This window comes from Zootoca vivipara, chromosome 15 (assembly GCF_965207765.1).
Source record: "Zootoca vivipara chromosome 15, rZooViv2.hap1.1, whole genome shotgun sequence".
NCBI lineage: Eukaryota > Metazoa > Chordata > Lepidosauria > Squamata > Lacertidae > Zootoca > Zootoca vivipara.
Genome location: NC_142598.1, coordinates 38,711,290 through 38,738,893, shown reverse-complemented (window position 1 = coordinate 38,738,893; position 27,604 = coordinate 38,711,290). Strand labels below are relative to the sequence as shown.

Genomic DNA, 27,604 nt, shown 5'->3' with positions numbered 1-27,604 from the left:
TAGGACGTCCCTATTTTCAGCAGAGAAATATTATAGGGTATGGAGTTATGTGACCTCCAAGCCAAGGAGATAAGTAACTATGCAACCTTTAGAAGACATCTGAAGGCAGCCTTGTACGGGGAAGTTTTTTCCTGTTTCATGTTTTCATACATGTTGGAAGTTGCCCAGAGTGGCTGGGGCAACCCAGTCAGATGAGCGGAGTGTAAATAACTTCACCATTGTTGTTATTATGGAATAGGATGTTCCTATTTTCATCTGAGAAATGTTGGGGGGTTTGATAACATTTAGGCTAGTGGTTATGTCTTCCATTGGCTGGTTAGGCTAATCTTCTGTCTTGGAGTTTCAGTCTTAGGCTTCTATGATTTTTTGAAAGCAACTGAACCGTGAAGTGGAATGGAAGTATAAGATTATAAAAAACCTTCCCCTTGTTGCTTTGTGGTAACACAAAGTTCTTTAAAATGAATGATGCTCTCTTAATGCTCTGTTTTACACCACAACTAGGAGAGTGGACTTGATAATTTTGCCAAATCTGTGATCATCACTGATAATGACTGAAGAAGTTAGTGGGGAAAATAGGAAGGAAACTTATTTGCTTTCCCACCCATCTCTCAGTAGGCTTCCCATATTCTCCCCCCCCCTTCCAGTTCCAGCTTGCCTTCTCCTTTCTCTAAACCTTGGAGTGTTTTTCTTTTGTTTTGATAGTGCGCCCAGTACTCTTTCAGGCCGCTAGCTGAAGGGGAAGCAAGCAAAGTGCAAACCCGACTTTTCATTCCTTGTTTACACAGATTTGTAAGGAAGCTGTGGAGGTGATTACAGGGAGCAGCTTAGGGGTTCCACGTGAGAAAGAGAGGGCTCTCTCATTTACTCATGCAAATTCAACAGCTTGCTTATCGCAGCAGTTAGATCAGCTGTGAGCATTTCTGTACTGTGTGTTTTATCTTATTTTACTTAGGTGATTTATGTACTGCCCTTTGCACAAAACACAGGTTGGTTTGCAAAAGGAAAAATAGATAAAAATCTGTAAAATCCATACAATTATGCAGTCCTTTAAAAAAAAACCCCACACATAGCAAATAACTAAAGAACCATTACTAATAGCAGCAGCAATTAGGTCTCTTTCCTCACCAAATGCCTGACCCAGAAGATGCATCTTAACCAGGGGTCATCAAACTTTTTTCAGCAGGGGGCCGGTCCACTGTCCCTCAGACCTTGTGGGAGGGGGCAGACTATATTTTGAAGGGGGGGGGAATGAACAAATTCCTATGCCCCACAAATAACCCAGAGATGCATTTTAAATAAAAGAACACATTCTACTCATGTAAAAACACACTGATTCCTGGACCGTCCACGGGCTGGATTGAGAAGGCGAATGGGCCGGATCTGGCCCCCGGGCCTTAGTTTGCCTACCCATGATCTTAACTAACAACCTAAAGCTCTGCAGATGAGGCACTGCTACTGAAAAGACATATATAGCATAAGAAGATAAAAATAGTAGATAGTGTAAGCAAACTCAAGGACTAGGGGTAAAAATCCCAACTCTCACTTCCCACTTGTGAGATGTTGGCTCCCCATAGCAGCCTGGAATCCATTCTTCTTAAATGAATCAGCATTCTGATCAAATCTGATGGCTGGGCAGTACTGGACCTTAGTTCCATTGCTTCTGCTTTTCTTTCTTTCTTTCTTTCTTTCTTTCTTGGGGAATACAAATTTATGGGCATGCATCATTGTTTAACAGGAAAGCATATTGTGGAGTGCCGTTGGAGAGGCAGTCATTAGTGTAGATCCAATTTGTTGCCTCAGACAGCCACTCTTGTTCCTATCTAGCTGTACCAAAAGCTATTACTGCTTGTGATATGTAGCGGAAGTTGCCCCCAGTTCCAGTTACCACACAGAGGTAGCTTAAGGTCCAATATAGTTTACTGCTGTAGAAGATAAGGCTTCAGTAACACTGTTCCAGACATTGATATATACATACAGCTTGCAAGCTTTGCACACACACACACACACACACACCTGTTGCTCCAGCAATTCAAGGTGTAACACAGACTCGAACTCAAGACTGACTCTGAGAGCAATGAGCTGGCATGCCTTAATTACTTATATAGATGGCACTGGTCTGCTACTGTAGCAACTGGCTTGGCTGACCATGCACCTGTTGGCTTGTCTTAGTCATGGGGTGATTAATGTTCATGAAGGAAGTTAATCCCTTCTCCAGGGCCAGTTCCTCCAGCACATCATATATGAAAAACACCATCCTCTTGCTAGGCTATCCTTAATTTCTGTTGCTCCATGCGCTGCCAATTCTGCTCACTGCCATTTCTGCCTCCTGAAGCGTCGCAGCTTTGTTTGCTCTCCTGTGTGATCATTTCCATGCATGCAGGGTTGCTTTGATGGTGTTCGCATACTATAATTTGTTTTGATTAATGGATTTTTTTTCTCTAAGGTGTGGTCCTCTTCTTCATCCTGTGTTGATTAAGACCACCAGGTATCAGGTCATCTCGGCTGTTTTAATTTCCCCAGCCTAAATTAATTACAATGCACTAAGTTTAAAGCATACCATAAACAAACCTAGTCATTGATTCCATAGCAACATGATTTAACATGACTTGGCAACTTATAGGACTTTCCCCATTATTTGTTATATAAAGGGGGTGCAGAATCAAATCCTTGCCAAAGTTGATAGAGCACACATTATTTTAAAATCATGTTTCCATCTAAAGTGGGGCATGTATACATTTTTAACTGCATAAAATGAAATTAAGAGTTGCAAGTATTGCTTTTAATTTGGCTGTATCAAGGCATAAGAGGTGGCAGTATAATTTTGTGATATTCAGTCAAGTATTGATGTGGCCTTGTTTCAACAAATTTACTAATTCTGTAAGTAAAAAATTGTACATGCCATAACCACCTGTGGGGGATTGCAGGCCCAAACTCAGACTACGTTGTTTTAAATTGTGACTTGCTATGACTGAACGCTTCTTAAGTTGCATTTGAGGTTTGTTAGGTCTGGAGTGCTATTGTTATGCATGAATACTAGTGATGTCCCACACACAATTTTAAAGAGGCAGTTTTCAATCCGCAAATTAGTGAAGTGTGGTTTTCTGCTTTTGCATAAAATATAGTGATAAATTGCATTAACTTCACAGTGAGACTGTTCAAGGAAGAACCTTCTGTGAATATGTTTTTATTGTCTCGCACAAGTACAATACGACCCCCCTCCACCAAGTGTATGCACACAGATCTACCCAGAAACAAAGGAAAATAAAGCACGGGGGGGGGGGGGGTCAGAAAGCAACAAGTTCTACCCCATAACTCCAGTTATTAAGCAGTTGGTTTTCCCCCTAGCTATCTAAGGAGAACCCATTTGCCGCTGATTTAATTTGCAATAGATCAGATAAATAGGAATGTAAAAGATACATGTAATAGATTCTAATTGCAATTTTTCGGTAGCATTGAGCTCAGCTTCTTTCTGATGCAGTGTGTTCAGAATTGGAGTGATAAGACAATTCTTCCTTCTCTAGAAATGTGTTCGTGAAGAACAAAAGTTCATTTGTATAATCACGGCCGAAACTGATGCTTCATTTTTCTTTATATAAAGTTGCCCCTTCTTTTTCCTGCTTTGTATTAAGACGTTGCCCATAGATATATCACTTACTGTCATCTGCCTGGCTAGGTGCTGCTAGAAACATAATTCTGGACTAAAAGGTTTTAATTCGTATCCAGGACAACCTTTCTTGGTTTTTTTTTATGATCGTTTACTATCATATGAGCAATCCCACATCTTAAGAAAAAATATTTGGGAAAGGTGTTAAATCAGGGGTCAGCAAACTATTTCAGCAGGGGGCTGGTCCACTGTCTCTCAGACTTTGTGGGGGGCCGACCTATTTTTTTGGGGGGGGAATGCAAGAGCACCACGAGCCCCGGTGGCTGCTTACCTGTGTCTTGCGAGTGGCAGGGGCTGGCGGCGGTGGCGGTGGCATAGGGACGATGAGTGGCGCACGAAAGGGCTCTGGAGAGGGGCTGCTTTAAATGGTGGCCGCTCGAGCGCTGCTTCTGCTGGCACCAACAAAGCCCAGCCCCCTTCCTCCTCTAGGCAGGGCGGAGAGAAGCCAGGAGGAGGGAGGGAGGAAGCGCCAGCGCCGTGTGAGGGAGAGGGAGGGAGAGGGAAAGAAGGCGCATGCTGGCGAAAGGAAAGACCCCAAAATGAAGAGGGCCATAGAAGGATGCTGAGACAAAGCATATTCCACAAATATATTCAACAAAAATCTGGTCTGATCCACACCATCTGCGATCAGCACTGGGTTTGGCTTTTTTAAAAAATATACATGTACATTAAAAAGGCCTCTGTATATATCCTTTTCCAGGACAGGAACACTTCCATATAGCACCGTTTCTTATTAACATTAGGTTTATCATGTTTTTCAGATGCTAAGAATGCTCCTGTCATGACAGAGCCCACTTGTTTAAGGCAACACTTGTCTCTGTCATGCCAAAGGTCCAATAAAATTCCAAACAGGAAAGTTCAAAGGCTAAATAAAGGCCGGATAAAAAGGCAGCATATATATATATATATATATGTAATGTTCTTCATGCTACTGCATTTAACTTTACTCCAAACTTTTGCATTTTACTTTCAAAGCACATTTTTACTGCTTATTGACTTGAAGGCAGGTTTATATGTCTTTTGTCTTAATGAAAGTAAGAAACCACATGGAAAAGCAAGGGGCAGATGCTGAGTTTGCGTTGACAGGTCCCCAGATGGTTCTGCTGGGATGACAGTCCTTGAGACAGCACTTACTTAAAGGGCAATAATAATTTTCAGTTTTCCCTCTCTCTTAATTCCCTTCTTTATTCTGCTTCAGCTCATTCTTCCCATCTACCCTGAAGCCATGATGAGAGGTATTGTAAATATGCATGAATTTCATTCTGGATTGTCAGTTTTAAACTTCTTAGGTTACCCACAATATTATTATTATTATTATTATTATTATTATTATTATTATTATTATTATGTCATAACGCTAATGAAGAAAAGCACATGTTTCTATAACATAAGCTAAAAACATCTCTGCTGTGCAGTTGTATTACTTACACTAATCCAAAGTTTCTTTTTAAAAACTTTCACTTTTCTTAACTGTAACTGATAGTAGAGCAGATTTAAACAGACTGATGCTATTTATAACAACATTTAACAATCAAAACCTTCCCCCTAATATCACTCAGTTTTATCCCAATGTTGTGGTCAAATGTTAGCATAGGTTTCAGAAGTGCATGTAAGTAGATCATAGTGTCAGATGCAATATTAGGCATTGCAGGCATACGTGTCATTACCTTGTGTGTGTGTGTAAATGCTATCTATATTCCAAAATGGGGTTTAAATGCCTTTTGCAATGCATTCAAAAGAAGAGCTGGGCTTCCTTAGTATCCTGTCAGTACAGAAGGTGAACAGTGAGAGCAGGAGACAAATCATATTCTGGGAAGAAAAATAGTTTTTAGCCAAGCATCTACACATCTAAATAAAGTTGGGTGAGTTTTACTTTGCTATTCTTTGTGAAATAGTTAATGCTGTTTTCCAGTTGGTTAGGCCATGTATAATCCAGATAATCTTTTAATTGGCCTCTGTAGACTGGAAAATGGAGAAATCCTATAGGCTTCTGTTATCCTGGCTGAGGTGCTGTGAATAACACGGTTCCTTGTGACACCTATCCTATTGGAAGAGAAGGGGCTATAATCTCTATTATTGTCAGTCTGTCACCTACTGCTATTATATCGTGAAACATTTATTTAACAAAGAATGGCAGGTTTTGGCACAGTCTTATTAACCACTTCACATTCAGAACTCTTGCAAGATGGCTTCCTCCTCAGAGAGCCTTCTAGAGCTTATCAGTTAAGCAGATGACATTAATGTAGTGATGCATGGCACTAAAATATGGCAGTAGTTTCCCTTTTGCCAAGGAGCAAATTTGTATCACAGAGTATAAATTTGCCAGTAATCAATTTTCGATCTGGACAATTGAGGTTTTCTCTAATCCTTGGCATAGAGACAATATCAGTCTGGAGCTTGTCATTTCTAGTTCTGTGCTGTGTGGTATTTTCAGGGTGTCAGCTACTGAAAATCACTGGGAAATCCCAGGGACAGCAGATCCCAGCAAGAAAATGCAGCGCATTAATCTCTGTTACCCATTAGAGTTGGCCAACTTCTTCCGGGTCATGTCAGCTTGCTTCAGAAAATAAGCTGAGCTTATTTTTCCTGAAAAAAATAGTTTAGAAGGCATGACAAATGCCAAGGTCATGTTTATAAATGTTCATGGTGTTTTGAAACTATTAATTCAGTGGCCCTCCGGCAACATCGGGATGGCCACAGGTTAGCCACCTTTTCAATAAGAAAAACAAGCCACTGTGTTGTACCACCACTCATACAGTGCTTAGTTTTCATGGTAATAGAAGTGGGATTTCATGGGAGGAGCTCAACCCTTCATGAACCCCACACTTCCTCAGACCAGAAGCATTGCCCCTTCGTGCTATATTTTGAGGAGGCTGGCAGCTGTACTGACTCTAGTTTTTACAGGGGGGAAATGTAGAAAGGAACACAGTGGTTGCACAACTCTTTCTGTGCCCAGAGAGGGCTCTGCAGCATCTGAACCCACAATCCTGAGAAGGTCACCAGGCTAGCTTCCATCATTGGACCACGGTGTAGCCAGGTGCCTCAAGTTCCTGCTAATGTCGGTGCCCGACTTCAGACCAGAATTGAGTGATTGCAGTCTCACAGCCTGCCCCAATCTCTTGCTCTTCAGATGCTGCTGAACGACAACACCCCTAATACCTAACTATTCACAGCGTTGGGTGTGGCTGATGCAGGGAGTCGGGTTGAGGGAAGTGGCAGTAGAAGATGCGTCTGCCATCTAGGTTTGTCCAGCCATCAATACACCGGCAGCTGAACCAAGTTCATGATTAGTGTAAGCACTGGTCTCTCAGGAACCCCTTTGCAGGCAACAGCGAGAATAAGCTGCAAAGGAAGGAAAATGCATGTATGTCTGTAGCAGGGGAGAAGCTGGGGGATGGTTCTTTTCCAGAAGGTTTCCATCCAAAAGCATTGACTTCTTGCTTCAAATGGTCTGGGACTCAGCCCAGGCACTGAAACCTGAAAATTTGGGCCCTGGACTATGGCGAGCTACATTCAGTCCTAGAAAATATGACCGAGGCAGCTGTCAGAAATTAATAACAGCATTACTATTTCAGCGTCTTTTTATCCCTCTCCTGCTTGTCTCTACCACTTCTGAGCCTCCTGCCGAATTCCATCTTATTAGCCTCTCAGTACAAAAATTAAAACATGACAAATGGTTCTTAGGGCAGGGCTCTGGGTTTAGTTCTTTATTTTAGTTCATCCAGCTTTTTCTTCAAAAACAACAACAATAACAAATAAATAATAAGAAGGATCCAGGCAGGCTCTTGCCGTTCCCCCTTTAATAATAATAATAAAAACCCAGAAGTGGTATTTAAGTGATGATACCCAGTAATTTGTTCATTCTTCTGTCAGTGTAATTTACAAGGCAATGACAGATAAACATAGCTATACAAGATTCATTTACGGTGACACAATGGCAGATACACAGAGCAAAACCCTGCCTGTGAGATAAAGTGGACTGAGTGACTTATGCAGTAATTAGGGGATAATTGTCATTAACCTCGCAAACAGTAGTTTACCCATATTGTTTAAAAGGCTCCAGGATGCATAATGACAAGGTAATCTGTCAAAGCGCTAGGGGAAAATATTAATAAGATTTGTGCAGGCCTGGATAGAAAATATGCAGAAAGCGGCCACATTAAGCTAATTGGTGGATGAATATACACTTGTAAAAGTGCTTCTAATGGCACGTTTGCTGCTCTCCAAATGACTACTGTTAATGTGGAGAAGTGGGCTGCCTACAAAGTCAGGACTGCTGGGACAAGAGGGTATTAAGTCATGCAGCACAGTTATTATTACCTTGTCCGCCACAACACATTTCCCCCCTCATTTTTCTTTTGCATTTCAAGGTCCATAATATGTTTAGATATATAACCCAAGCTGTGCTTCTGTGTATGTCAATATTTCACCAATCTCTGCTTTGTGCGTGTGCGCGCGCGCATGTGTGCGCATGTGCGTGTCATTCTTGCACTCTGCTGCTCTTCTTAATGATCCGTCTACCCCAAACATAACATGTTTCATTTCTGCCAAGAATTATATGCACGCATGTGAATGAACACCCAGGGAGATTCAAGAACAGGAAGCCTCACTGGCATACCCCTCTATGGTCTCATGCATAGCAACTGCATGTCTTGGCCCAACACACACATACAGGCATAGGAACATAGGGACCCCCCCCCATATGAAGGGGATCCTGTTTGGCAACCCAACTAGAAGCACTTCTGCAAACACAGTGCATAGTGCCAGTAACCCTCTGGCCTGAGGACATTGTAAGGCACTTCTCTTTTTCTGAGGACTCCGGTTCAGAATCTCTAGTGCAAGTTGGGGGAACTTTGGCCTTCCAGATGTTGCTGAACGACAACTCCTATCATCCCTAGTCATTGGCCATGTTTGATGGGGATGAGGGGAGTTGGAGGGCCAAAAGATTCCTCTTCTTTGCTCTAACAACCATAATTTCCCACCGTCTATCAGAGTCCATGACTGTTAGATCAGGCTGGAACCCTTTTAATGAAGAGGCTCCTCTCAGCCAAGGCAGTGATAGAGTTGCAGTTCTTATTTAAAGCTCAAGCTGGGGATTACTGCTGCAGAAGCAAGACCTGAGCACTGCTGTCGTGAACTCTCCAGCCTGAGCCCTGCATGGAGCTGTCCAGTGTACCTTTGCCTCTGCTGAGGTCAGCGCTCTCAGCAGAACAGGAAACTGAACCCATATTCGGTAATGAGCAAGTCTAGCCAGTAATGAGGAAGTCTAGTTAGAGCCATGGAGAGGATAGCAATGTTCTAATCCCTCTGTTATCCTCATCATCACCATGCATCATCGCCACTGATGATGTTTCCTTCCAGCTGCATATCCACATATACCCAACTTTTGAAATGCTTCTCAAATGCAAAGTTCCTGAGCTGGGCTGTGTCCTTGCTGTTGGCTCCAGGCTAGGGGGTCAATACTCACCCTGGTACCTGCAATTTTCTAAATGCCTTAAAATAGCTACATCACTGCATCTTCAGTCCTCCGTAGAGGATGAATTACATGTTTATCAATCTGAGTTGATGAAAACATTTCAGATTCTCTTTGTGATTCAGGCAAGGATGAATCAGAAAGTTTGTAACCTAGACAATGCTTTGGGAAACCTAGGCAGCGTTTTCTGGGAATGTCTCCATGAGACTCTTCTGCTGATCTTCTAGCCTGCTCCCAAAATTACCTGGCCACAAAGATAGTAAAGGATTTGCAGGAGATGCCAACCTTGGTTTTTGCTATGTTTAAGATAGTTGAAGCAATCTATAGAAAGCAAGAGGGGATGTACTGCTCAAATTGTGATTCATTGTGCATTTATGTATTCTTGATGCTTTGGGTGGAAATCTCAGAGTACTTTTGGTTAAAAAAAGGACAGGTCTCCCTAGAAAGTTGTGTTTTTTGAAGGTGACACCTTGGCCTGACAGGATTCAGTGAAGGGAGATCAATTAGAGTTTTAAAGCCATAAATGTGTATCATAACTTAAAAAAATAAAATTGCAATACAGATTAGTGCTAAAAAGAAGAATGCAGTCTTAGCAGGCCCATAATCAAGACTAATCCATACCAAAGTGAATATATTATTAAAAATCAAACAATATGTTTTTAAATCTTGAAACTTGTGTTTTGTTCTAAAATTATTTGAGCTACCGAGCTAAAAAAACTGTTTTCTGAAAGCAAATCCTAATTGTATAAATTAGGATTATTTTAGACCTATTCGCACAGGGAGTTCCGCACCCTTGCTAACTAATTTGCTACTGTTGGCAGGAGTTTCCCTTCTCTTCTCCAACTGAGTGAGAAGCTCTGCAAATATGTGCTACCATTTTATTTTTGGAAAGCAGGAAAGCTGATGGGTTTTTTTTAAAAAAGAAAAGCTGAGCTGCAGATCTGTCCATTGTATCAAACTCAGGAGGATAAAAAAAATTTTCAGGAGGATAAAAAAAAAAATTATTCCACCATGTGGGGAGGGGGATTTTGACATCCTTTTACGATGCATGTTCTGTGTGAATCCTGCTTCCATAAATGACCTCAGTACATACTGAGACTATTCTTGATTTATGAGAACTTTCCAGGTCAAGTTGACCTCAAATCAGCATACCTGTTGAACCATTGTTCATCCATTTGGATCCTCACTACAAAGTAACTGCAACAAGGGAAAGAGTCATTTGAATTGACTATTAAGCCTTGTTCAGATACTACATTTTTTCTGGATTAGAATCATGCAGACCTCAGGAATGACTTTGTTATTTTCAGTGGTGCCACAGTTCTGGTATTCTCAAATATAAACCACTGCAGAAGGACCTTAGATGCACAAGACCATGGCCCAGGCCTGTGGACCTACTTATATTATGGGCAGCGTACATAATTGTGGATGGTAGCTGGCAGTGGTGCTGGCATGATCATGACCCCATGGGAATCAAGTAGAAGCTCAATACCATGAAGCATTGCTTCTGTTTGGGGGCTGTATGTGCAGTTGTGACAGACTTTTGTAGCCTATTGAGTGTCTGAGCTGTCAAATCTAATCTTCTGCCTGTGGATTCCATGATGATTGCCATCACATTTAGCATTATATAATAATGTTTGGTGGTGATGCCTATTGTTCAGTTGTGTTGGTGGCTCCTTTGTGTAACTACTAACTTGTGTTTTCCCATATTCTTCCATCATCTATTCAGCCCAAGAAACAATGGCAGGACACATTATACTGTTATACTAGGAACTGTTCTAATCTGGGTGGAGGTACTTCCTTGTATCGAGACCTACTACTCTCTCAATTAGGACATTTTCTAAATAATTGCCCTAGTCCTTCAGTAGGAAGTAAGGGAGCACATTTCCATATTTCCCAATTGGCTAGCATGCTGCTAACTGGCTCCTCATTTGGAGGGGGGAAATGTACACAGCACAGTAAAGCCAGCCTCTTAAAATTCATGCAGAATTGCACTGCCCCAACTTATTCTCTTTGTTGTCGTGCATTTTCCAACTTTTCTCTCTGCGCCAGAACTTCATTTAATCAAGAGAGACACATTCATTTCACTTTGTGCATTTTCATATAATTTGTTGCAAATGCTTCACCTCATTATACCGCAGTCCTTCAGGGCCAAGCATTCAGAATGTTGTAAAGAGAGTAATTATTATGGAGATTTAAGGTAGACTGGAGCTTATGGAACACGGAAGATTCATATCAGAATGAGAATTACTGGAGATCTCTAGAGAAAATCCGTATCCTGAATGTAGTGGTATTAATTGGGGATCTGGTAGATTGTGCCTTTTGAAATCAGCATGGGACCAGTGCTTAAGTACTTTGTTAGACAGTCTCTCTGCTGCTGGGGGTGCAGAGATTTAAAGCCAACGTCTTAGAGGTCTGTGATCATTACAGGTCTGCTTCAGTTCTATGTCATGTGTTAGACTGATTGTGGTACTCCTTTTTTCTGTTTTACTCTGTTTTCTCATCTGTTCCTCATCATCTTTTTTTTTAAAGTTCTGTAGCCCCCATGTTTATTCCCCTCTGGCCAATGCTGCATCTCAGACTCTTGCTGCCTGGCAATCTTATTTATTTATTTCATAACATTTACATAGTGTTTGATTGTTAACAAAAACAACATTTAAAGCGGTTTACAAATAGAATGTAAAAAATTATCAGTGAATGAAAAAGGTAAAAACAACTCTTTAAAACACTCAAAAAAATTAAAATAGTCTATGGTGAGCTAAAAAAATGAGGTTAAAATACATGCCAACCTACATTATTTCTGGGTATGTTTGCCTAAACAAAATTGTTTTTAGCAGGTGCTGAAAAGAGTCTGGTGAGGGCACCTCCCTCTCAGTAGACTGGGAGTCCCAAAGTTTGGGTGCCACCACACTAAAAGATTGATTTATTACAAATGTTTGTCAAATCCTTGCCTGTCTGAATTGGTACCCAGTTTTGACTGTGTTCTCTCGGGCATGAGTCACGAAGTAAATTAAAAATATGCAAAAATACAGTGGATAACAACTGTGCTTGCTCCAGGATTTTCTTTTGGGGTGGGTGGCCTTTGACATAGGACCATTAGTGCCCCGTCAACCAAGGAGAGGTGGGGCACACAAACTGAAAATGCTCTTAAGTGGCTGGATAACAACACTACCTCTTCCAAACATGGAAATGCTTGCACAGCAATTATACCAGCCTGCAGTCTGGTCTTCACAGGCCATCTGGCAGGAAAATGACTCATGCCATGATGCAGACCATGCAACTTAGCTGCTCACTACTTTGCAGCGATAGATTTGCAGACAGAAAGTCTCAGGTTCAAACCATGGCTTTCCAAATAGAGCGGGTAAAGATTCTCGTCTGAAACCCCCAAAACCCACGGCAAGTTCGTACAGACCATTGATGGTTTAACTGGCTCACAGATTTCTGCTGATGTGAGCATGGCTGGATTTAGGTTTGATGGGGCCTTAAGCTACTGAAGGTAATGGGGCCCTTTATATGTCCAGCTGTCCTTTGTCAACAACAAATCGTCACTGTTTTTGTGTTGAATATGTGCTATATGGTAATTTATGGACCTAATAGGTATCTCAAGCCATTTGCACATAACAAAATATGTATTTTATCAAAGTAATTGTTGAACTGAAATACAATTAAGAAGAAGTATTTCTTCTGAATGTCTCAAAGGTAAGTGCTACTGAGTTCACTAGGATTTACTTCCAGGTAAGCATGGGTAGGATTGCTGCCTAAGGTTGTTGTTGTTGTTTACTCGTGGCCGACTCTTTGTGACCCCATGGAGCAGAGCAAGCCAGGCACTCCTGTCTTCCACTGCCTCCCACAGTTTGGTCAGACTCATGTTGGTGGCTTCAAGAACACTGTCCAACCATCTCATCCTCTGTCATCCCTTTCTCCTTGTGCCCTCAATCTTTCCCAACATCAGGGTCTTTTCTAGGGAGTCTTCTCTTCTCATGAGGTGGCCAAAGTATTGGAGCCTCAGCTTCAGAATCTGTCCTTCCAGTGAGCACTCAGGGCTGATTTCCTTCATAATGGATAGGTTTGATCTTCTTGCAGTCCATGGGACTCTCAAGAGTCTCCTCCAGCACCATAATTCAAAAGCATCAGTTCTTCGGCGGTCAGCCTTCTTTATGGTCCAACTCTCACTTCCATACATTACTACTGGTAAAACCATAGCTTTATCTATATAGATCTTTGTCGGCAAGGTGGTGTCTCTGCCTAAGGATAGGATTGTGCTATAAAAGAAAAAGTCTTATGTCTGTTATGCATTTTCACATCATTACATGCCATGTAGCAAGTAGTCACTTTGTTAATGAAATAAATGCTAACGAAATAAGTTTAAGTACTTCTCAGAAACTATCACAACAGTGACAAAAAGTATTCCCTAAGTGCTTCCCAGAATTACAATTTTTAAAGGATCTTTTTTCCATTTTAACCGTTTAAAAAATTAATTTCATCTCCTCTATGATTACCTTTCAGTGAATGCCTGAGATGTATGCATGTATGCATATATTTGCCTTTAGTTAGCTATGCCAAAAAGCAAATTAGAGAGATATATAACAATTAGCAGTTGGCTAAGGATATTGTAGATCAGAGAATATTTTCAAATCTGCATTAAATGGGGTGGAGGATCAAATCCAAGATCATTTTAGAACAAGCAGCAATAGAAAATGTTGCCTGGAAAACGTTGCTTGTCTCTTAAACAAGGTGTAAAAGCTTCCGTGTCGTATCAAAAAAATGATTTATGAAGCAGAAGCCCTCAGGAAATCATATCTCCTACTTTCTCGTTCCTGTCCACAGGGCACCCCCCTCCCTCAATTAAACTTCTGAAAATTACACTGAATCTTGGTGTGAGAGGTCATCTTTTCCAACCCAATTTGTATTGCCTGAGATAATCATTCGGTGTTCATCACTCGTTCATAAATGACCCACGCGGTAGGGGAGAGATGTATCCTCACACGTCTTGGTCTGCATCATCGTAACCTTCAGCTCGGCAAAAATCAGAAGATGAATGCAAGATGATTAACTCTGGCACTGTTTCTCTGACCCGATAATAAATGTGTACATGGTTCTGGAAATATTTGTTCATACCGTTAGAGAAAGAGAGATGTATGTTTGTTTGGACTGAGGGAGAAAATAATTCAGGGTTATAAGTCTTACGCTGTTGGAGGTTCATATTACATGGTTTAGAAATGTGCCCCCCCCTTTTTTTCTGAAATCAAGAGGGAACAACTAGTATGTAGAAATCAGTCTTAGAAGGCTCGACAAACAGAAGTATTTCCTTAAGCTGCAAGGGTATGGCATGGTGGTCTTATAGAAAGTCTCCGCCTTGATAGTCCATGATTTGCCTGCATGGTCACAATATAATTGTCTGATTCATTAAGGAGTTTATGGCAATGATTCGGATTGGAAACATTTGTAATGAAAAGTGGAACTGTTGCTCAAATTCATTGTCATTGAGAGAAGATCATAAGAGATGCGAGAGACCGCATACATTCCAGAAACAATGTGAACATCAAGCCAGGAATTACATTACACCAAGGAATTTGAAGCATAGTCCAAATAGATGTTTGTCTTTGTTTCTTACAACTTTTTTAAAATCTTGAGATATTCCTATTTCCCATTATCCAGTTCTGAATTATGACACGCTGCCATTTTTTAAAAAAAAACAACAACTAGTGTTTTGTGAATATTTAGTTTTGACTATAACACAGCACATGTTTGCTCTACTATATGAAATATTTCAAATCTGACTCAGTTTTCTGAAATGAAATAGTAGCAAACAAGATGAATTCAGTGATCAGCTGCGATAAAAGCCACTGCTTCATTTGCAGATTTGAAAATAAAAATAGCCTTTGGTTCCCATCTGTGGGAATGTTGATCAGTTCATAATTTATGTTGATGAACATATAGCATGAGCATATAGCCCTAAACAGCCTCGGCCTTGTATACCGGAAGGAGAGTCTCCACCCCTATTATTCAGTTCAGATACTGAGCCCTTCTGGTGGTTCCCTCATTGCAAGAAGTGAGGTTACAGGGAGCCAGGCAGAGGACCTTCTCGGCAATCCTGCCCACTCTGTGGAATGCCCTCCCATTAGATGTCAAGGTGATATATAACTACACAACTTTTAGAAGGCATCTTGAGGCAGCCCTGGATAGGGAGGTTTTTAATGTTTGACGTTTTATTATGTTTTTGTATGTGTTGGAAGCTGCCCAGGGTGGCTGGTGCAACCCAGCCACAAAGGTGGGGTATAAATAATCAAAGTATTATTATTATTAGCATGGCGACATCTTTTTTATAAAAAAAACTACACACACACACAACTGAAAGTTCACTTGCAGAATTGTTCTCTGTTAGCTTTCATGTTGCTATGATTCATTTGAAACAGGTGCAGACTTTAGCGTGTTATGGTAAATGGGACGGGTGTAGACATGGAAGAAGCAGAGTAAACTGAATAACTCTAAACATAAATGGTGCTCTGAACATGCATGCTATATAAGCAGAGCTAGGGTTCAGACATAGCATTCAGCATGGCAGTAACTTGGGCTGTAATTCTATGAACACTTAACCTGGCTAGGAAGGCAACTGAACACAATGAGGCTTACTTCCTAGTCAATATACATAAGATCAAGTTGTACATCCATGGCATATTTCAAAGGCTACCCCGGGATGACTGGTCAATTCATTTAGGAAAGGAAAGAGACTTACGAACGCTGTCAGCCCATATGAGGTCATTCATTCTCAGCCAGTCTTGTGAAAAAAAATGCTTCCTTTACAAGGCTATGTGGAAATAGCCTGCAGTAATGAGCTAAGGAGAGTTTTGGTATCTGTCTTGCCATGCTACACCAGAGTGGATTGATAAATTAGATTGGATATATTTGCAGTTGTTCTCTAAGAACAGATTCAGGATTGGTTTTGGCAATACTCTGTGCTCCACTGTGTGTGTGTGCGTGCATGTGTGGCCAGACTGTGAGATGCCGTTCATGTTAATGGACATTTACAGGTACAGAAAGGCTTGCTATTTTTCTAGAAAAAAAAAGAGGTGCCATAATCTCACCATGGACACCTCTCTTGTTCACTTATAATGGCACCCACCTGAGATGTGCAGAAACTGAGTTCTGGTGAGTTCCAGCTAGGAAAAGAAAGCCCCGCTTACAGAGGTCTTCTGGACAAGAGACCTTAACCACCAACAGGTACCACAGGGTAGGGCACACACAAATGCAGAACACACACACAAGAACTCTCAGCCAGGTGACTTGTGGGTCCAGCAGCCTGCCAAACTATTTTGGAAAAACACCACCTTCCAGCTGTAGCTTTCCTGTTCTCTACTCCAGTACTGCCCTTGAGCTACACGGTGCTAGTTAACAATAAATGGAAGGTTAAGATTCATGTGATCCCTTGTCTGAAGGCTTTGTCCATCTTCTGTGTGCCACCTGCCAGTTTTAAGATCCCATCCCCTGTTTCGCCTTGCCGGGCTTCAGAGCCAGCCATGCACATACAGATCATGTACCACCCTTGCACATGCTCATAATGTGCCAGTGCCCATCTGAACTGGCTTTCTAGCATTTCATACACCTGATTCCAACAGAACATTTCTCCTCCACTGGGGAATATCTCTGGGGCAGTACACATGAAAAATGTTACCTAGGAATGCAAACATGGATTTTGCATTCCATCCTAATACTCTTCACATGTATTCCTTCAGGGAAAGTTGGGGAGACATTTGTTCAGAATCAGCCCTGAAATAAACAAGCTCCTTGCATCAGAATGCTTTTGCACATTTCAGCGGGACTTGTATCTCACTGAATCTTCTTAGTGTTGCAACCCAGAGATAGGCCATGGCCAGGCAAGGTTTCTGAATACCTTCGTGCCATGAAGTGAGTAAGGTTTTATATTTATACTGAATGTAACTATTGCTAGTCTATAAGCGCAGAAGCACCGGGGAGGAATGCAGCAGCTGCGATCTCTCAAGGAGATACACACTCTCCCTGAGCAAAGATTTGTCTTCCTCTGTCGTGCAAACTAGGCCCATATGTGTCTAACCACCCTCCCAATTCATACATGCTACAAAAATGAAATGGCTCATTTATATGCTATTGTGAACCACCCTGTGATCTTCAGAGGAAGGGCGGGATACAAATTTAATAATTAAAAACAGTCTGGCACTACCTCTCTCTCTCTACACATGGGCAGCCCGATTCCTCTGGAAACTTTAGAAGTAGACAGGAGGGTATACAGTGGCTTGTTCCCATAGCTTGCAAGTCCCATAAGGTAAATTATGTGTTTTGTAAAGGCGTGCTGTGCTTTTTAACTTGGGGGGGGGGAGAAATGTAGTCTTTTGCCATCATTCTGCTTTTATGGATACTTTGGTTATTTTGTATGTTTTCTAGAGAGCAATAGTTGTGGATCTTTCTGTGTTTGTGTTTAAGCCCTACTTAGGGAAGCATCTCAGCAGGAGTCACTAAAACATTCCCGGCTTGGTACTCAGGAAAAGGTTTGCTGGTGAATTATGAAGGTGGCAACATGGCTGGCAATAACCTAACTAAGAAAGTTGCCGGTGGAATGATGTATTTATTATCTAAACATTCTAGTGCTTTTTAATCCATAGACGCTGCAGTGGAGAGCTTGACATTACAGTGCGGAATTTTTAAGTCCTACCTCGAGGCAAATCTCATACTTACTAGCAAAAATGAAAGTGTGAAATGCTTTTTAATGTATATTTAACAACAGATAGTGTGGTGATTACTGATGTGTATTCTCCTTAGACTTTTCTCTTGCTATCGGAAGGCTGTGTTAAGAGACAACATTTTTACACATTTATGTTAGCTGCAACTATCAAATGTTTAAGAAATATTTGCAACTGTCCTTTATTTTATTTTTTTTAATGGCAGAAAGCCATCATATTTTAGCTCTAACCAAACTCAGATTATAGCCAATGGCTTGTAACACACCGGCTCCATGAGTCAAACGAGTGGGATTTGCCAAGGCTTTTGATGTGAGCTGGTGTAAAATTGAGTTTTAAATATTACTCTAGAAAAATAGTAAAATAAAACTTAATATTTTATAATGTACTACCTTTTTAAATTTCTGCCTGAGACAGTTTGAATTCCTAACAATGTATTTTTATTAATACACTCTCAGTTTAGTTGCATATTTTCCAAAAAAGCACATTCTATTAAATTTCTATTAAATTTATTTACTTAAACATTTCCTATAGTGGCACAAGTACAGTCTTCTGCACTTGGAGCCTAGCTCTCAGCAAGAGTTCATCTCCCATTCTAATGAATGTTAAACAGTTACACAGCACAAAAGATCTTTGCTGTTAAACAGGCCCTATTGAAGGTATTTTAGATCACAAAGCCCCAGTAGTCTACATTTTTGTTTGCTTTGACATTATTAAACCACTCTGTTTCTTTAACTATGACTCTAATTAGTGCATTTGCATGGTAGCAAAGTTTGCTTTGTGGACCGACTTCTATGAACACAGTGTTTGCATGTAGTTTTTCTGAGCTTAGCGTTTGATGAGCAGCCAGCACAGCGCTTTCAATCGAAGTCGATAATTATGCAGAATCAATAAGGTTTTCTTCTTTTGTGTTTGTCTTTGTTGTTTCTTTGATATGGCCTCTAGGATGCTGCAGGCAAAGTGCTGGACCGCTGGGCCATCATGTCCAGGGAAGAAGAGATTATTACCCTTCAGCAGTTTCTGAGGTTCGGGGAAACCAAATCCATCGTGGAGCTGATGGCGATTCAAGAAAAAGAAGGGCAGGCAGTGGCTGTTCCATCTTCAAAGGCAGACTCAGACATAAGGACTTTTATTGAAAGCAATAATCGAACCAGGAGCCCGAGTCTCCTTTCTCACCTGGAGAACAGCAACCCTTCCAGCATCCATCATTTTGAAAACATCCCCAACAGCCTCGCATTCCTGCTTCCATTTCAGTACATAAATCCAGTCTCTGCCCCTCTGCTGGGTTTGCCACCGAACGGCCTCCTGATGGAACAGCCCACACTGAGACTGCGCGAGCCGAGCCTATCGACCCAGAACGAATACAATGAAAGCAGCGAGTCCGAAGTCTCCCCAGCACCTTTCAAGAACGAGCAGACATCCAGTAGGAATGCCTTGACCAGCATCACAAACGTAGAGCCCAAATCTGAGCCAGCGTCCGTGTCCCCCGTTCAGACGTCCACCCCTATCAACGATTTGTCCAAGCCGGAACATACGAAGAGCTCTTTCAGAATTCATAGGATGAGGAGGATGGGCTCCGCGTCGCGGAAAGGGAGAGTCTTCTGCAACGCATGTGGCAAAACCTTTTACGACAAGGGCACCCTCAAAATCCACTACAATGCTGTCCATCTTAAGATCAAGCACAGGTGTACGATTGAAGGCTGCAACATGGTCTTCAGCTCGCTCAGAAGTCGCAACCGTCACAGTGCTAACCCCAATCCCCGACTTCATATGCCCATGCTAAGGAACAATCGAGACAAGGATCTCATCCGCGCTACATCAGGCGCCGCTACCCCTGTCATAGCAAGTACAAAGTCCAGCCTAACGTTAACAAGCCCCGGCCGGCCTCCAATGGGTTTTACCACTCCCCCGCTAGATCCTGTGCTACAAAACCCTTTGCCTAGCCAACTTGTGTTCCCAGCTTTAAAGACTGTGCAGCCTGTTCCTCCTTTTTACAGAAGTTTACTTACGCCCGGCGAGATGGTGAGCCCTCCAACCTCATTGCCAACTAGCCCTTTAATGCCAGCAGCTGGCAACATAGAGCAGCTCCCTCTGCCGCCTTCAGAATCAACAGCCCCTGCGTTGATGATGCCCACGCAAGAGGCCAATGCTGAGCTTGCCCCTAAGAAGAAGCCAAGGAAGTCCAGCATGCCTGTCAAAATAGAGAAGGAAGTTATTGACACCGCCGATGAGTTCGATGACGAAGATGAGGATGTCAACGATAACCGGAGTGTGACTAACGATGGCGGTCATGACAATCACTGTCATTCTCAGGAAGAAATGAGCCCTGGGTTGTCTGTGAAAGACTTCTCCAAAAACGGGAGGAACAGGTGCATTTCGAGGACGGAGCTGAGAAGGGCAGATAGCATGACGTCAGAAGATCAAGAGCACGAGAGGGACTACGAAAACGAGTCGGAATCCTCAGAACCAAAACTGTGCGAGGAATCCATGGAAGGCGATGAACCCATGATGCATGAAAGAAACCACACATCCATGATGAACCACGACAGGCCAGATGAAAACCACCACGGCATTCCCCACCAAGATGAAGTTAAGGTGAAGGAAGAATTTACCGACCCTGCCTATGAGATGTTCTACATGAGCCAATATGGACTTTACAACGGAGGCAGCGCCAGTATGGCTGCCCTTCACGAAAGCTTCACTTCATCTTTCAACTATAACAGCCCCCAGAAGTTCTCCCCAGAGGGCGATTTGTGCTCAAGCCCAGATCCCAAGATCTGCTACGTGTGCAAGAAGAGTTTCAAGAGCTCCTACAGCGTGAAGCTCCACTATAGGAATGTGCATCTAAAAGAGATGCATGTCTGCACAGTGGCTGGTTGTAATGCTGCCTTCCCTTCAAGGCGAAGCAGAGACAGGTCAGTAAATACCGCATTTATTAACTGCTTTTTATTAACTTTGGTTTCAAGTTATATAAGCAAACCAAGCACATATTTTATGTAGAATGTGCACACGGTACACATATACGAATGACCTCTGTGCAGAGTGAGGGTTCATCTACACTTTGCTCCACACATACTAGACAAAGGTCTGGGGTTTCCAGGTCCAGGTGAGGGGCTTTGTCCCAACACTTTCCCGGGGGGGGGGGGAGAAGCAATTGCCATATGCTCCAATCCATCAGTAAAATGCAGGTTTCCCCAAGGAAAGCGCCAGGACAACACACACACGCAAAAAAACCAGCAACGCTCAGACACACCTGGAAAGCCCAGACCTGTGTCCAGAACAAAAGAGTGGATGAGCCTCAACATTATCTTCATTTCTATTTTTTATCTGGAATAATATACAAATATTTTGTCATCAACTTATGTAATGATAATAATACTGTGGAAATATAGTTTGAAATAGATTTTATTAGTACATGCAAATGTTTTTGGTGTGCTTGCACACTATATAGTGAGACTGCTGTGTGTATGGACCGCCCACTTCTTCTCCAAAGGAATGATTACCTGATACTTTAAGTGCTGTATCCCATATAAGTTATTTCTATACATACGACCTACAGTGTTGTCTAAGTTTAAAAGCAGGAGATATAAAACCTTTCCGCAGAGGCTGCCACTTGTCTTACATTCATTTTCTTCTTTCTTCAGCTTCCAAGTGAAGTGAAGTTAACCAAGAGTTCTTACTTAAAATGATCGAAAATTATATGCAGCGGGTAGTGGGGAAGCTCCTGTCAAATGTAGGCTAAAATAGATAGTGGTCATTTGGTGAAAATGTGCACCATTTCACATGGGAAAGCAATAGATATAGTATTAATGCTCAACGTGCATGATAATATTGATGGAGTGCACCCTTGGAGACCTGAACAAGGCCCCATTGAAATGTGTACACGAAGCAGAGCAGCAGTTTGTTGGGGGGGGGATGTTCTTTTGCACATGGGTCTGAGTTTTGTTCTCTGCATGTATGCATATCCCCATTCCGCCAGGTGAGCACTATGCGCCCAGATAAAGGGGAACTAAGGCATATTTTTCACCTTAATAACAGCCTTTCATTTCAGCAGGGCACTAGGATGATATCACACGGCAGTTATGCTACATCGGTTCTGAAAGAGTTCAGTTTAAACGGAAGCAGCTGGCCCTAAATGTTGTAGCTGCTTTTTAAGAAACAGAGTTCGCCTTTTTATTATTCCAAAAAGAAAAGTGTAATGTAGATGGAATTTGCCAAAGTGGGTCAGTGGCAGGTTAACATATTTATTCCATATTTATGGATTTAAACGCACACATATATCTGCATAGGGTTTCATTGAAAATGAAAATAAAAAATTAAGGTAGTAGATAGAAAAATTGGGACCATGATACGAAGACAGATACATCATTTAAATGCCACCATTTGGGCTGAATCCCTTAACTCCCACATACTAAAATTCTCAAGAAGGAAAGGACAGAATTTAGCAAACAAATCAAAATGGAGGACCAAACACTTCAATTCTGATTCACCACAACCTAGTTAAACAGATATATTTAGGATCTTTTCAGACTTTATGTTTTGTACATGCTAACTCAGGAAACTGTGGCGTGTTCTAAGTAACAAACTTCGATACGGTTTGATCCTGGATTAAGTGATTTGGATTAGAATAACTCACATTTTCCTAATGGGTGAAGGAGGAGGAAGAGGAAGGACGTGACTCCGATGCTCAGTCCATTTCATTTCTAATCACCTGAACATTTGTTTAGATAATTTGCTGAACTGGGCAGATGTGCAAAACTAGTTTTATCTCTGTTTAATGTGTTAAATGCGCTTTAATTTTAAGCACAATGCTAAGCTTGGCCAGGATCCCAAGAATAGTGAAACTCATTCCATTAGCCCAAAGAAACTTTACAGTTGTTTTTCTCCAACAGAAAATCCCCACGGGCAGGGGATGCTCAAAGGAAAACAAGTTAACAATTCCACTGAGTTAGTTCGAGCTCATTGTGTGACCTGATGAAGCTCTTTGGATCGTGATCTATGCTTACTTGAGAGTAAACCCTGGTGGAATTTTGGCAGCAGCCTGGCTTCTTTGTGTTGCAAGTGTCATTGTATGAACAATGATAACCAGTCTTCTAAGATCAGTTTGGCTCTGTGGTTATGAGAAGGTTTGTGTGGCAAAGCTTTCTTGGCCTCATGGACTTGGAGTCAAATGGTGTGCAAACAGAAAACGTATGTCCCCCCATTAAGTCAGGGGGGAGAAATAACCACGTCTATAATATTATTGTGTTCTTTGAAACATACAAAAAGGAGAACCTCGTGTATCAATAGAAAATGACTTTGGATAATATATTTAATTGACAGCAGTGTTGGATGGACAAAACAGAATCTGATAATGAAGTTCATATGCTGCCTATAATGTTATGATCCAAAGATTTAAAGCTCAAACAAAACCCCAATATTCTCTAGCAGCATTCTTCTAGCTAGTTTGTAAATAACAACTCAAAACAACAAATCTAGGATATGTTGACTCCCTAAATATAATGTATACTTCTGTATTATTCTAGCATACAGTGTAGCAGTTTTTTTCCTACTCAACCATGGAACAAAGTGCAAATGAAGTTTGTTCCTTAATTATTTCCTTTATAAACAGGTACACTGGGGTTCCAGAAATTAATCTGTGAACTTCAGAATAGCAAGGTCTTCATGTAGTGTGCATTGGAAAGCCTGCAAGATGGTTTTGGCTGAAGTGCTGTCGTTCGCCCTAGGAATTATAGACTTTGAACAACAGTCCACATTTCAGTTGCCTGCACAATCTGCCAATGCAACCTGTGTGTGTGTGTGTGTGTGTACACACACATACACACACACACACACTAGCAGGTTTCACAAAAGAGCTTGTTACTCAGTATTTCAGTATATGGTGCAGATAAACTATGACTGAAACATGAGTGTGAAAGAATTAGTCAGCGATCTTAGAGCTGCTCCTACATTTCTGGAAAAACTCACATGCCAGTGTATAAATGCATTTGAAAGCAGGGCCTGCTTTTCATGGTTAGTTCTTTATATTGACATTATGCCAGTCATTACCTCCAGATAGTGCGGTGAGCGTTTGAGGTAAAATCGTAGCCCAGTGAGCTTTTCTGTAATTTAAGGTATTCTAGTTGACCTTCTTGGAGATTGTTTCTTAAATGAACTCTTACAGAGGAAGCCCATTAAATGCCTAGCCCTTCAGGTAGCAAGGAAGACCTTGAAGATGTAAACCAGTGTATAGTGCCTTATTGACTCCACTGCCAAATAAGTGGAATAATAACACTGAGTGGAGAACTTATTTCAGTCACCTTAATGGGCTGTTAACTTTAGAACCCAATTATAGCCATTTCAGCACTAATTGCTGTACCAAAAATGTGAAACATCCACCCTAATGTGCACATGAAGAATGTCACATTTTAACACCATATTTAAGACGGTGTTTGACTGAGCACCTTCATGGAAATAATACTGAGTATTCTTTTAAATACTCTGGTAAACTCGCCGGCTTATGAAGTGTCCTTTAACGATGCCGTTTCAAACAGTTGTCACTCTGCAGGGGAAGAACCAAGGAATGGAGGTTCCACAAAGCATTCTTTAAATGTTTAGTATCCTCCTATGACAAAAGAGGCTTCATTGTTAATATGGATATTAAGTATTTCACTTGAAGTATTTTTGTTTCTCACAGCAACAGCTAGTTCATTGGGAACTGCACAATCAAATTCCCACCAATCAAGGTATGGGGGCCTGTCATTCATAGCATCCTTTACCCTCTCCCCTGCCAGTTCTGGAATTAGGCAAGCAAGGGAACCCATTGACAACGATGTTTGAAAAGGAATCTTTCCAAAGCTATATCTTCTATAAATCGTTTTCCTGGACTATTCTGTCCCCCCCCCCCAAAAAAATGAATTTCTCTTCCCAACCTTCAGTTTTAGCCTTTCTGCCCTTTCCCCTCATGTCAAAAGGTAGCAGAAACATTATTGACAATCAGCAATGGCAAACGACAATGTCTCAAGACTATAGAACAACCCTAAGAAAAATGAAAGAGGGCAATAGCAGAAATGGGAAAGATATGTCATTTTAGGCAGACAGATGAGAAATAAGTATAGAACTGTTACAGCCCTCCTATCCTTTGCCTTTTGAGGCTTTTGCATGCAGAAATACGACCATGTTTAGAATACTCTGTGGCCAAGGCAGGGCAACTCTCATCCATGGGGATCAGTGATTTCCTCCAGGCCTTCTACAGACAAGTGACAAAAACCTTTGGATCAAACTGTCAGGCTTCTCCCCTCTTGTAAGAACTCAGTCCTGCCTAGTATTAAAGAAGAGCTACACAACTTTGTAGCCCATCAGCTGTGCACTTCAATGTACAAGGCGCACAGAGAACCTCTGTTTTTAATTTCCTCCTTGAGACTGCAGTTGCAAGGAGATTTCAGGTAAAGGACCACACTTTATGGGTTGTGGGCTACATTTGCCTTGGTGGGACACAAGCTGTATTGACAAGCTTTAAAATGAATGAAAGTTGCTCCTTTCTTTTTTTTATCAGCCCAAGACCTGCTAAAGTTAATATCCATTTTCTATTGCTATCAGCAATTGACAATGAAAATCTTTCTTTCTTTCTTTTTACTTTGGGTCTGGTTACTTCATGTTACTTCACTTTTTATTTCCCAAATTTATGTAAAATACATGCACTTCCAACTGCTGCAAGTTGCAAAGAAAGGAACTTTATGCTTTGCCTTTCTTTGAGTGAAGGATGCTAATTGTTGAAGTTTGTTTTTAAATTTTCGCAGAACCAAAAGCATGTGTGTTTGTCTGCAAGGTGGGAAAGGTGATTGAGCCCCATGAATAAATTTAAAAACAAAATAATATTTGCTCAGGGTGACTTATAAATAAATATGAGGCAACTATTGGTGCCAAGTGTGATTCTGCCATTAGGTTGCTAGTTAAATCAGTCCAGATTTAAACTTGTAAACTCCTTGATTTGTATGGAGAAAGACATCTGTATTTGGTTTATTAAAACCTGCTGATGTTTCCAGAACTAAATTTGTGTGCAGATAGGCCTCTGGGTGGTTATATCAAGAAAGCGGAAGCATATACAACTTGCTCATCTAGTTACCTGACTTCCAGCCCTGTACAGGTGTGCTTGAATAAATTAACATCAAATACCTCTGATGAGCCACTGCATACATTATCAACAAAGGTGAAGATGTGAAAACATGCTACCTGCCTCCTGTTATCACCTCTTCAACACAACAGCAACCCCCCCCCTTTTCCCAACCATCCCGCTATGTTTGGAAACTTATAAAGCAAACTTTTTGAGATTGCTTTTCCAAGAAATGTACGCAATTTGGGGATCCCATAGCTACAAAAAAGAAGGTACTTTATACTAGTTTGTAGTTGCCTTAAATCTATTTTCAGTTGGCTGTGGCTTCCAACTCTGTAGATGAAGACATAGTGTATAGCTCTTTGGGCCATAATTTCATCAGACAACTTTTAATATTTATTGAAACTGTGTTTTTCTTTCTTTAAAAAAAGATACCTAGACTTCAGTTGGTGCCCTAACTAGTGGCCCATTCAACTGGTTAATGGGCACTGCTCTGCAGGCCTAGGAACTAGTTTCTTGTCTTGGAGAATCTACCATACAGACCAAACTTTCTTTTTATTTACTAATGTCTTCCTCAGTTAACTTCATTGCTATCTTCATTGGGGGGGGGGGAGATTCAGAAGTAGATTCAACCATAATGTCTATCATTATTACTGCAACTACTACCATTATACTGTCGTTTTCAGAACTCTCTTGGTTTGAAAATGGCTCTGAATCCCATTGTAATTTTAGACTCCCTATGGTACTAAGACTTTACAAGGGCTGGCAAATAATAAATCCAGCACAAAGTTTTTCATCCAGTGACCTTGGCAAATCCCTGTTTCTATTGAATAAAGGCATATCTGGTTGAACATGAGTTCCTTAGATACTCCCCATCGGTCCCCCTTGAACATTGTCCTGGTCACATGGCTGCTCATTCGCAAACTGTTCTCAGGTAGCATTCATATATATATATATATATTTAAGTGCACTATTAACTGCATCTAAAAGTGTCATATAAAATGTAAAGCACTATCACTTTAAATGCAGCTTGAGACCTCCTTGAAAGGGGGAAAATATCAGTGTGTTTAAGTTGGCTGAAATCAATTATCTTCACAAAGGTATGCAGAGATATAATGAAGTTGATAGAAAAGCTGATTGTTCTGTATGTGTTTGCAGTGTTAGAATAGTATCTAAATCCACAACTAGATGCAACTTAACTGTAACCAGGCAATTTTAAAACAATGCAACCCTGTCAAATAAATTGATATTGCAGGAAAGTTAAGCTAAAGCATGGTGTTAATTGCTTTTCTCAGAGAGCTTCAGGTGCCTTTCTTGAGAAATAATGAAGACCATATACGCTGGTGCAGAAGAAGAAAGAAATGGGAATTGTGAAAAAAGAGGGGTTTTGCTAAGGCTAAATATATGCTATCCTGTAAAGATTAGGACAGTCAGCAGAGATAAGAGACAGATTAAAAGCACTTGTTAAACAAAGCCATGCGCGAAGGAAATCTTTACCAGAATCCATGTGTTGCACACTCATTATTACAGATGAGAATTTCTTGTATGACTGAACCATATGGCCATTATGTGGCTTTTCCAGAAGTAGCTCCCAAGAACTGTTTTCCTCTTGGTTTTTAGCTTTGCAAGTGCATCATCTGTCCCAACCCTCCCCCTTTCCCTTTTAA

The 27,604-nt window shown here is 41.2% G+C and overlaps 1 protein-coding gene across 8 annotated transcripts in view; it reads left to right on the top strand.

Annotated features, from left to right (window-relative positions):
• Nucleotides 1-27,604, top strand: part of BNC2 (basonuclin zinc finger protein 2) — a 398,914-nt gene that overhangs the window by 345,798 nt on the left and 25,512 nt on the right. For 6 of the 8 annotated variants that reach the window (XM_035140457.3, XM_035140455.3, XM_060268829.2 and 3 more), the window contains one exon: nt 18,791-20,760. In XM_035140457.3, the coding sequence (XP_034996348.1) occupies nt 18,791-20,760 (1,970 nt within the window). Of the gene's footprint in view, nt 1-18,790; nt 20,761-24,521; nt 24,571-27,604 lie in introns of all 8 variants that reach the window. The other 2 variants (XM_088658571.1, XM_035140462.3) reach the window with 1 other exon arrangement.